At 43.1% G+C, this 12,216-nt stretch overlaps 2 protein-coding genes across 4 annotated transcripts; one reads left to right on the forward strand and one right to left on the reverse strand.

Annotated features, from left to right (window-relative positions):
• Positions 1-1,427: 1,427 nt before the first annotated feature.
• Positions 1,428-4,135, forward strand: LOC146234413 (uncharacterized). Its single transcript, XM_084689163.1, has 7 exons — positions 1,428-1,553; positions 1,839-1,925; positions 2,560-2,621; positions 2,991-3,119; positions 3,234-3,374; positions 3,651-3,765; positions 3,918-4,135. The coding sequence occupies exons 1-7, from the start codon at positions 1,454-1,456 to the stop codon at positions 4,133-4,135; spliced, it is 852 nt and encodes a 283-aa protein (XP_084545289.1). The 5' UTR covers positions 1,428-1,453.
• LOC146234414 (uncharacterized) lies at positions 3,161-8,020 on the reverse strand. Of its 3 annotated transcripts, XM_084689165.1 has the most exons (6): positions 6,701-8,020; positions 6,424-6,583; positions 5,387-6,191; positions 5,041-5,308; positions 4,508-4,749; positions 3,161-3,743 (listed from the first exon to the last, which is right to left on the reverse strand). In XM_084689165.1, the coding sequence occupies exons 3-5, from the start codon at positions 5,449-5,451 to the stop codon at positions 4,549-4,551; spliced, it is 534 nt and encodes a 177-aa protein (XP_084545291.1). In that variant the 5' UTR covers positions 5,452-6,191; positions 6,424-6,583; positions 6,701-8,020; the 3' UTR covers positions 3,161-3,743; positions 4,508-4,548. The 3 variants fall into 3 exon arrangements, with proteins under 3 accessions (XP_084545291.1, XP_084545292.1, XP_084545290.1); XM_084689166.1 differs by having other exon boundaries at positions 3,161-4,749; positions 5,387-6,038; XM_084689164.1 differs by having other exon boundaries at positions 3,161-4,749.
• Between the last annotated feature and the right edge of the window lie 4,196 nt (positions 8,021-12,216).

A 12,216-nucleotide genomic window follows, 5' to 3' on the forward strand; every position in this document is an offset into this window, starting at 1 on the left:
CAGGAAAAAGTAGACCTTAAGGCCTCAGGGTTGGGGGAAAAGAGAATCTCCTTCACAGGTCTGTGTACCATTGTGGTACTATTTACACTGTATTCAAATGTAAAGCCCGAGTGTAGAAGAGGTGAAGTAATAGAAATGTGCAGGGCAGAGGATCCGAGATTGCAAATGCACACTTATGTGTAGGTATTTTTTTTAACCTGTAATGCTCAGTCTTGTGGTGAATGTTTTGAAATATAGGAAATGAAGCAGACACCCTGATTATAGCTTCAACTTTAATCGACAACTTCCCAAAAGCTGAAGGAGGCAGGAGGCTTTGAACTAATGAAAATCAGTGGCACAACAAGGTCCAGAGAGCTCTCTGTAATTCCATGTCCAAGTGAGGGTTACAGTATTGGCCATTTAAAAGCCCCAGAGACTATGGTAGGAAGAGCCACCATATATGTTCGACCTCTTCAATGCAGTCTGGACCTTGTCCCTGTAAGTTCATATTTTATGTTCATATTTACATTCACATTTGTCTTCATAACAGTAAAAAAAATAATCTTCCATGTAACTGTATTAAAATACAGAATTCTCAGACCGTCCAGGGACCCATGGTATCGTGCATCATGTGCCAACAGGTCTTCAGCTTCACTGATGTGAAACGCCACAGGGAAACATGCAATGGGTATGTGTTTGTTTGTGAGAACATGTTTTTATAGTTGTTTTTGTAGACTTATTTCTGGTTTATACACTGTAATAAAACTGAACGATGAAGTTGTCAGATTAGTTAGTAAGTCAGTTTGATCTTAGTAAGATCAAAAAAGGGTACATCTACTTTTGTGAAATTCTGTTGAGGTTAGAATTAATCTGTTTCATCAGCCAGTTCAGATGAACACTGGATATTTTTCAGTCAGTGGGACTGTAATAATATTTAATTTGTAGGAGCTTGGATCAAGCATCTAGTTTCCCACCGACAGCAGAGCCACAAGCGGCATCAGCCAGCATTGTTGCTTATGAGCCCACAGCATCAACTTCAAGCAGTTTAAGCAGGGAAACTTCTATGGCCACGACCAGTGAGACATCAGGACACCCTTTTCTAGTGGATGACAATGATGTGGAGGACATAGAAGGTTTGCATGTTAGGAAAAGAAAAACATGGTATACGCTTAAGTTAGGATTAGTGAATACACATTTTGCTAAAAACCGATACAATACAGAGTACCAGTCTAGATTCAGATCTAACACCTATCCTGCTATAGGTGGTACAGTTGAGTTCTGAAAGTTATTGAAGCAGTTGAACCCAGGCCCTTCTTAAAACATTTTCTTGCATGGTGCTGACTAGTATTCTCTTGTTTTTAACCTTACATAATGGCAAGATTGGAAATCTATCACTGATCCAAAGCGTGCTGCGCAAGACTTCAAAAGGGCTCTACTGGGCCAGAATGAATCCGAAAGACCCCTCCGTCTTAAAATGGACCTGGCAGACAGTGAGGAGGACAGGGAGAGGTCTCTGCTGTGGTTCTACAAGGAAAAGCGCAATTGGGCTTCTCCGCTGAATTGTACTTTGGAAGGTTGGCATAGCAATACAGCACAACCACACAACAGAATGACAAGGCATTCAAGTTAACAATTAAGAAAAATTCTTAATTGTGGAATAGTCTGAGATAGACTGAGACATCAGTTGATGTATTTTTGTTTTCTGTATGCAGTTGTGCAGAATTATATCTCCACATCTACTGCCTACTAACAGCAAAGTGCTATGATACAACCGGCCAATACATTTTGTAAGAGGTGGCAGCCCTTTACAGTTACCAGTTACTGAGTTGTACTGTACAAGAATGTTTATTTATTTTCAGGTGATGCTGCTGTTGGACCTGGAGTAGTCCGCCACTTCCTCACCACATTGATGTCAAAAATTCAGTTGGGATTCAACTTGAACCTTGGTAAGTAGTTTTTGTATAGTTTCTCAAGGGACTTCTGTTCTGCAAATTGCTTAAAACCTTGGTTTTAAGCCCACCCTCTGTAAAGTCACACCACCATGCTGTCAATCAGCAGTATCACCTTAATACCCACCTCTCCCTATCATGAGCCATTACTCATTTGCATTACTAATCGATTCATCCATTGCTGCTAGCCTTTTATACACTCTAGGTTGGTGCTTCTATAATTCTTTAGCACCCTCTGTGTGTTATTTAAGCAATAAGCCCCAAGAGGCCGTGGTTTACGCTGATTTTAGAACAGGTAAGGGGAGTTGTTAGGCACGACGCGAAGCGTAACTTCTTGTCTGCCTGGATTCCTGATATGTAACAGTTGCTCTTTGATGGTTGTTACTTTAAAAGATTTTCTCGCAAGTAACAACATCTGTCCATCATTTAACTTTCTTAGGGAACACGGCATAGACAGTTCTCTTTGAGGGACAGCCTGACCACCTTGTCCCAGCCACATCAGAGTTTCTCATAGAGAGTAATCTCTTTGAGGTGGCCGGTAGAATACTGGGCCACTCATTTCTTCATGAAGGGCCTTGCCTCGCTGGGTTGAGTCCAGCTATAGTACATGTTGTATTCTGTGGTGATCTAGAAATGACAACAGCCATCCTGGAGGACTGCCCAGACCTGGATGTGAGAACCACAATACAACTGGTATGTTCCAATTACCTTAAATGAGATATTTTGTGGTTTGGACAAATCAGCGTGTTTTGAGTAACTACGGGTGGATACAGGCAAAGATTTTTTTTTGCTGGGCCTATTCCAAACAAATTCAAAGGGCAAATTCACAGATGGTTTAGTGTGACCCTATGGTGGGTCAGGTTACATTGCCTCTACTCATGTACAAAACAACTATGTCTCTCCTGCATGCATTTTCTCTCAGGCTTACTTATGCACTCATTCCTAGGCTCTTTTCTATGGATGCACATATAATTGACAAACTAGGTATTATAATATAAAACTGGGTAGGAAACAAATATCTATACCTGACAAGCAGGATTGTTCACATTTTTCAAACTTTAGCTGGAAGGTGATCAACTGTTAAACCAAGACCAGGAAGAAGCCATATCAGACCTTGCCCGATCCTGGAATTTGCCTGGTGTCTCAAAAGTCAACCGGAGATGGCTCTATAATAAACTGCTACTGCATGCAGTAAGTACCTTGCATAAATTATTGACACATAAATCATACAATTATTGTATGTTAAAGTAAACTTTCACATCATGTCTGCATTGTTTATAAGGCAACGCATTTTTTTATTCACAGGTGATTGGAAGGACCACAAGGCAGGTGAAGCAACTGAGACGGGGCCTGAAAGAAACAATGTTGTGGCCCCTCCTGACATCCAGACCTGATGTCATCCCGCTCCTTTTCCCCAGAACGAAGGAAATGCAGTATACACCACAAGTGATAATTCTTAAAATACTGTTTGGACATAAGTATCATGTGTTATACAACCTAAATGACAGTTTCAGAATATTATGGATCAGACAAACTTCTGTGATGTTTGATGACTCCATCATTGTTTATGTTCTTCAACTCTAATATTGGCAGAAACCAGTGTAGTTAGTTAGGCATTTAATTGGTACCAAAGTAGCAGTAGCTTGAATGAGGCTGCAGAAGTTTAGCAAATATGTGTATATAAATGTACAATATTTCACATAGTAAATTACTGCTTTGAAGATGGTCCTAGATCGCATCAGTTGGCCCCTTGAGAATGACAGCGACGAGGATGAAGACTTCAGCCTGGAGGAGAAGTGCCGCACCACCGGCTTCCTAAGGATGTTCATAGAAAATGGTATGTGACAAGATGCCTCCTTAAATACTGTTTAGTTACGGTTGAGTAAAAAAAAAAATTGTTCATTGCTTGTGCTGTAAACATTGTTTGCTAAGGATGTTTAGAAATTAGAGAAAATATTTCAGAAAATGTCTCTTCTCTCAATTTCACAGCATCATCAACACAGCTGGCCGAACTACTAAAATTCTGGGTTGGATGGGAGGTCCTTCCACGAGAGATACATGTTGAAATCTCATGGGGTCGATTTCCATCCTCATCTACCTGCTTTGAGATGTTGAAATTGCCTGTCCATTTTGAGTCCTCTGCAGACTTTGATACAGCACTTAAAGCATCTATTCAGAGTGCTCACACAGGATTCGGTCTAATTTAATGAGGACAGTTAGTAGGAGAAAAGGGGGTTGATGGCAGGGGTTCTTAGGGTACAAACAGTTCAGTGTTAACGGTCTTAGTTTGAGTCGATCTAATCTCGATCAAATCTTCAAATATATATATTTTTTCTTCTCACTTGTAGGACGGCCTACAAGCAAGGTTTGGGTTTCTACCCCCACCTAATTAATCAGGCATAACACCTAATTTTTTGGGTAAATTCTGCAGAGAATAATACGTTTGTGATACTTAATTAGAAAATGTAACTTTCTTCTTTTCTTCCATATCTGAGTTTCTGGTATGACGTCAAGTACATTTGTTCTCAAAATACTGGTTAAATTTTTTGTTATCACACAATACTACCCAAACACAATACCTTTAATAAACGTTGGTAACTCCCAGACCTATCAAGGTATCTTATCTTTCATCCATCATCCTTGATAGACGTTGCACTGTCTCAAGGTAGATCTGCATTGCATCGGAGTAGGACTCCACTGGACCAGGCAATGAGGCCACTTCATCATCCTCAAGTTGGCGAGGCAGTTGAACCTCGGGTACAGTCACTCTGCCATGGTGGTTGTGTGGTCCGTCCCAGTCAATTCCATAGTCTTCATCCACCTGAAGTACACAATTGATTTCACACATTTTGTGTAAATTCAGCTAAAAAATTACCATTTACCTGGTTTTAAAACTCCATGAATTAAGGTAAATGAGAAAAGTAGCATGTATGGTCCTTTTCTGTTTTTACAGTAACTTGGTGAATTGCACTGTATTGTAACCACCCACGGGGTCTATAATAGATCAGTTAAATATAATTTTATACAGAAGAATAACATGGAAGTACAACATCAATGCCTTTGATTGAGCCAGATGATTCAGTAGCAAACTTTACAATTAGAATTGATATACCTCTGCTAGATCCTCCAGATCTTCCCACGCATGGCTCATCCACAGTTGCAGTGGGGTTTGATTGTGCTCAGTTCTGAGACCATGATTGTTCCAGCCATCTTTGAACGAGTCAAGGTGCTTCTGTATAAGTGGAATGAAGGTCCAGTGCAAGGCATACAGATGGACTTCGTTGTCTGGCTCAAGAAGTCCCTGCTCTTCCAAAGTGAAGAAGATGTGGTAGAACAGGTCCAGCACATGCTCATAGACATCCCTCCACATCCTCTCAATTCTGTAAATATACAGCAAATATGAGTAATTGACTTGATTTTCTTTTACTTTGGGTTGTGGTGGTTGTACATTTCATCACCTTTGGTTGTGGACACTTCGGCCTGTGATGTGCGAGTGTCTGTTTGCTCCTCTTTGCTGAATCATTAACTCTGCCACAACTGTGTTCTCCCCACCCTTGTCGGAACGAACCCTTGAAGGCAACCCAAACTGATCAAAAGCTGTTTGAAAGCTGTTGAGGACAGTGTCTGCACGGTTATTTGTTGACACTGTAAGGTACACTAGCAGTCGACTGAAGCCGTCGATTCCACCGTGAACCACAAATCTCCATCTGTTTTAGGGGGGGGGGGGAGAGAGACAACTTGAAAGGTAATGCTGGATTTTACAACGGCATGGAACGCGATATAGCCAATCACAATCAAGGATTGGAACAACAGTTAGTCAACATCAGTTTTAGAAAACTAGACTTACATTCTGTGCAAGGCCTCTACTGGGCAGTTGTTGGCTTGGTGTTGCAGTATCATTTAATAAAGTTAGCATATGAACATTTTGATTATAATCACAGATGGTAGTTATTGCACTCTACCTTATCAACTTGTGATTTCCATAAATGTGCCATAGACTATTAGGTCCAGGCACAGAATACTGTCTTCTTCTGAGTGTCTGCAATCGAAGAGCTCTTATGGCAGTCCCCGCTGGGTCCACTCTGCGCAAAGAAGCTTGCACCCTTGAAACTAAAAAATGTTCAGTTGAGTTCTGGATTTTAATAAGTATTTATCAATCTGTAGATTGGGAGAGAAAACCAGACCTCTGACAATAAATGACAACACAACACCAGGCTTAGGTCTCAGTAATGTCTCTCTCCACTCTGAAGGCCGGAGGACCATCTTTTATAGAGCACAAGAATGTAAATAGATGGTGACAGTCAGGCAGTAAGGACGTTACACCAGTCTCAGAAAAAAAGATTCACAGCTCCCCAACACATGACAACTCTCAGACAAGAGAGATCAGTAGTCATGACAAGGGACGTTTACCAAGTACTTTCTCCTGACCCCGAACATCTATTAACCCTGACACATACTCTTATTAATAGTGTAGCCGGTGTGTGGTGAAACTCACTCCTCAAGTATGTAAAAGGCCACCCGCGTCAGCTAATAGCTAGCTTTTCGTTGGCGTAGTTGGTAGTGGTGGCGCTTGGGAAGTCAGAGGTGGTGAGTCCGACTCCCGGTGGGAACGGACGGTTTCCTGTATACTTCTGACGGAACTTGCAAGACCACGTCTGTTACAATAGCAAGCTCACATGAGAACATACTAACTAGTAACAAATGACTAGTTCTATTGATTAGTGAATAATGTAAGCACACGGGAAATCCCAATTTCTTCCAGACCACCTTACTTGGAACTCGCACTCCTCTTGATTTTAGATGAATTCTATGGACATCAGTGACAATACCGTCCAATTCCTCATCACAAATCAAGGAATAAAGATCTGAAACTCTGTAATGAACAATAAATAGGACTGTCAATCGATGATTGATATTTAACTTATAATAATACTACTGTTTGTTAGCGTATTTGAAAACCTATATAGCCCTTAAAGCTTACGGTGTTGCACATTAGCTGCCAGTGTCATCTAGTCCCCGCTACGCTACCAGCAAATGGTTACCCATCTTAATCTTAAAGTGGCTTACCTGATACCACTCTGCTGCATTCGTCGCTTGATAGTACGCTTGGACACTCCAAGAAGGTAGGCAATGTCGTGTATTTTCAGGCCAGAGAGTGCGTAGTGTTCAATTGTGCCAGCCGGCAAATCAAACGGAGTACGACCCCCTGGTTGTCCAGGGTTTACCGTCTCTATTGTTTCACTCTGCAGACTCATCTGCTGTATCATATCGCTGAGGATCGTGAACACATTTTCGACGATGTCTGTGTCAGTCAGGGCCGATATTGTTGCTATAATTTCAGCAAAGCCCTCAATATGATAAAAAAAAAAGTGAATCGTCAGTTGCCTCCATCTGTCCAGCTACAACTAGTGATGTTACGCTAGATACCGTGCTCACGAAGCGGTATCGACCTTTCGAAACAATTTGTACCGATACAAACGTGTCGAGCGTAGCTTCAAATGGCCAAAAACCACGTGATCAGAGTCGAAGTGTCGAAGTGACGTCCGACACGAGCAGCTGAGACAAACTGCGTTTATTTCTAACGCTTACAAGACATCAGACATCACTAATATTCGTAGGTTATAAAGAGGAGACATAGGCCTATTTAAGGACACGACATTCAATGACAGAACCAGAGATACAGGTAGATTGCCAGAGCTAGATTGCCCTTGCGCTGACAGAGACGTGGATCCGCCCAGAGAACACTGCAACTCCAGCTGCTCTTTCCGTCAACCACTCCTTCACTCACTCACCCCGCTCAACCGGACGGCGTGGTGGGACAGGTTTGCTTCTTTCCCCTCATATTAAATACACATCCACACCACTCTCCTTTACTGCCAAATCATTTGAACACCATTATGTGATGATAACTAATCCTATCAAAGCATGCTTAATTGTTCTTTATCGCCCGCCAGGACCGCTTGCTGACTTTGTGGAGGAGCTGGACATGCTCCTCAGCGTCCTCCAGGATGATGGAACCCCCTTGATAGTCCTTGGGGACTTCAACATCCACCTCCAGGGAATGCAGGCTTAACCTCTGTAACCCCACTGCACATTTCTGATCACTTCTTAATCAATTTCTCTGTCTCTCTCCCTCCAACCCCTCCTACCTCCCCTCCCCTCGTAACTTTCCGGCGCAACCTCCGCTCCCTATCCCCCTCCCATTTCTCCTCTGTTGTAACAACCTCCCTCCCTCCCATTGACGAGTTCTCGTCCCACCCCACTAACACTGCCACTGACACCCTGTTAACCACTTTAACTGCATCATTTGACTCTCTCTGGCCCCTGTCAACCAGGCCTGCGCAATCTTCTCCCTCCTGCCCGTGGCTTACGGATTTTATTTGTGAAGAGCGGTCCACCCTTCGAGCAGCTGAGAGGAGATGGCGCAAGTCCAAAGACGGTCTGGACCTCGATAAGTATCACTCTCTCCTTAAATCCTTCTCTTCTCACAAAACTGGTGCTAAATCCCTCTACTTTCTTAACAAAATTAACTCTGCTTCAAACCCCCACAAACTTTTCTCTACCTTCTCCACCCTTCTTAACCCACCTCCCCCACCCCCCCACCCCCTCCACCCTGACAGCAGACGACTTCTCCTCCTTCTTTGAGGAAAAAGTCTCCGACATTAGCAGTCGGTTCCCTAAACCCACCTTTCTTACCCCCTCACCACTCATGACTGACCCAACTAAATGTCTAAACTCTTTCTCCCCTGTCCGAGTCAGAGCTCTCTGACCTCATTCTCTCTCATCGCCCCACCTCCTGCCCCCTTGATCCTGTCCCCTCCCCTCTCTTTCAAACCATCTCTATCATAACTTTTCTGCTCCATGTCTTAAACTCCTCTCTTACCTCTGGCACCTTCCCCTCTGCCTTCAAACACACCAGAGTTACCCCTCTACTCAAAAAACCCTCCCTTAACCCTGCTGTCCTCCAGAACTACAGACCGGTATCACTGCTACCCTTCTTTTCTAAAACAATTGAACGTGCTGTATCTAACCAACTGTCTAACTTTCTTTCTCAGAACAACCTGCTTGACCCCAACCAATCGGGCTTCAAGACCGGCCACTCCACAGAGACTGCCCTCCTTTCAGTCACCACTGCCCTCCAGTCTGCCAGAGCGGCTTCGAGGTCATCTGTCATCATTCTGCTGGACCTTTCTGCAGCGTTTGACACGGTTAACCACCAGATCCTGCTCTACAGACTTGGAGAGATGGGCATCACTGGCACTGCACTCCAGTGGATCTCATCCTACCTCTCGGGAAGATCCTACCAGGTCTCCTGGGGAGGCAAACTGTCTGACCCTCACCAGCTCACCATCGGTGTCCCACAGGGCTCCGTCCTTGGACCCCTCCTCTTCTCTCTGTACACCACCTCACTCGGACCAATCATCACCTCCCATGGCTTCTCCTACCACTGCTACGCCGACGACACCCAGCTGTACCTGTCTTTCCCCCCGACCGATCCGGGGATCTCAGCTAGGATTCAAGCCTGCCTCACAGACATCTCCGCCTGGATGACCGAGCACCACCTCCAGCTGAACCTCGCCAAAACTGAACTTCTCATCATCCCGGCTAAACCCTCCATCTCCCACAATCTGTCAATCACCCTGGGATCTGCGACGGTGACCCCCTCATCCTCTGCCAGGAACCTTGGGGTTACCATGGATGACGAGCTCTCCCTCACGGCCCACATCGCCGCAGTCTCCCGGTCTTGTAGATTTACCCTCTACAACATCCGGAAGATCAGGAGATACCTGTCTGAGCACTCCACCCAGCTGCTAGTCCAAGAACTGGTCCTCTCCAAGTTGGACTACTGCAACTCGCTGCTCGCTGGTCTCCCAGCATGTGCAATCCGCCCTCTTCAGAGGATTCAGAACGCAGCGGCCCGCCTGGTCTACAATCTACCCAGACGCTCCCATGTTACCCCGCTCCTTATCTCTCTCCACTGGCTACCCATCAACAACCGTATCAGATTCAAGACCCTGGTACTGACCTTCCGAGCAGTGAACGGGACTGCACCCGTCTACATCGAGTCTCTCCTGCAGCCTTACACCCCCACCCGTCACCTACGGTCTTCTTCAGACAACCGCCTGGTGGTCCCACCGCTCAAGACTGCCTGGTCCCAACACAAGCTCTTCTCCTGCCTGGCCCCCCAATGGTGGAACCAGCTCCCCACCTCCATCAGGGACACTGACTGTCTCCCCACCTTCAAGAAAAGGCTCAAGACGCACTTGTTCCAGGAGTACAACGGCACTTAAGAATGCTTGGACTTGTTAGTTAGTTTCCTCCAGGATCACAATGACTCTTATTAAAGTGACTCATTGCTCTTTTAAGTTAGATATAACGAAGCTAAGTCTTGTACTCGCTGTGTAATATTTTACTGTTGATTGTTCTTCTACAGGTACAGTCCTGCACTTTTGTGGTTCATGTTGTTTTAATTTGTAACTTGTATAACTGCATGCTCTTATGGGTCTTCCCTTTTGACACTTGTTTAGCTTTTTCACAATGTATGCTTCATGTTTTGGCTACTTGCAATGTTTGGGACAGTCTCGTTGTTATGATCAGTGACCTATGCTCTTTTGGAAAGCTCTCTCTTGGAAGTCGCTTTCGATAGAAGCGTCTGCTAAATGAATACATGTAAATGGAGATAGACAGAGATAGATACAAATATGAGATAGTAGGTGTACATAAGCACATAGCCTACATCTTTCTCTAGTTTTACCAGCCTTCAAATGTGGCCATCCCTTTCCCGGTTGCAAAAGCATGTTCCAAAACCTTACCCGCTAGCTTACATTATCATCTAGTAATATATTCTTTTAGCATATACTAAAACGGGGTGAGGGGATGCGATCTCACTACATTTGAGTGAGGGGTTGCACTCTTACCACAAAGCCATACACAGTTGAGAAAATATGTGTAATTAATGTTATAAGAACCCTAAAAATAAATATCATAAACGTAAAGTAGCCTAGCAAAGACGTTACGTTGTTTATAATACAACAAGATATATGATAACATATTTTTGACACTTGCAAATCGAAACATTTGTCACATAACCTTAATTTATCAAATCGTCAATGACGATTATGAGACTGACGTCTCGAGGACTTGACGTCACTTGAGTCCTTCCATTGCTCGATACAGTCGCCATACCATAAACTGACCAGCAGATGTCCCTATGGAGAAGATGTATCGAACGCTTCGAAAAAGCGATACTTATTCGAGACAATTGTGTCAAATAGCTCGTTGCTTCGAAAAGCTTTGTTTCCCCCATCACTAGCTACAACTAACATTTCGACCACTGTAGCATGCAATATTTCATTAACAAAATCCGCGCCGGGTGCTGCCATCTTGAACTAGTTAAAAGTAATCGAGTCAAGTTGAACCACCAATCAGAGGCTTTAACCCGCCCCCTGACTTGGTGACGGGGGGGACGACAGATTTATTTTGCTGCAGCAAGTTTCGCCGTGGATAAATGTAAGTATAAATAAATAAATGTAAGTATAAATAAATACATGTAAGTATAAATAAATAAATGTAAGTACAAATAAATACATTTGAACACATGAAAACTTTAATATATATATATATATATAAATACACACAAATACATGTAACGTTTATATATTTTGTGTCATTTATTTAAGCTTTGTGTTATATAATTATTTTTTTATCCAAGTATTTGTTTATTTAATTTTGGCCCCTATAATCCTCCATATATTTCACGTTGGATAAACATACAAATACATAGATAGTAGAGCTAAAGTTTGTATTAAAATATATTTACCTCAAATTCTGTCCTTCGGGTGGCCCACCTTTACAGGAGTGCGCTAAATTACTATCTAACTACACAAAAAAATCACTATTAAAAACACAAAAACAAAGAACTAAACTATCAACACTAAAACTTAAGTTGAAGATATATTTACACTAATTGATTATCAAACGGTATTATAGCTATAAATGAAGGATGCGGGATCAAAAGGTTTCCTGTCTCTCAACGACTTCTTCACTCAACAACAGGGTTCACGTCACGAGCGGCGACGTCCGCGAGAGATGTGCTGTCATAGGCTAGTATGGAACATTTCTAGAGACACAGCTGGTGCTTGGATAGGCTGGATCCAGCTTAGATGTTTTGTTTCAGTACATCCCCAAATTATTTATGACTATAATGTATTACTTTGCTCAAATGCAAGTTATTGGTACCATACATAAACAATTGATTTAATACTGTACAGTTTCCAGAGTGACAGTA

Source organism: Hypomesus nipponensis, chromosome 23, assembly GCF_054491055.1.
Source record: "Hypomesus nipponensis isolate SF chromosome 23, ASM5449105v1, whole genome shotgun sequence".
NCBI lineage: Eukaryota > Metazoa > Chordata > Actinopteri > Osmeriformes > Osmeridae > Hypomesus > Hypomesus nipponensis.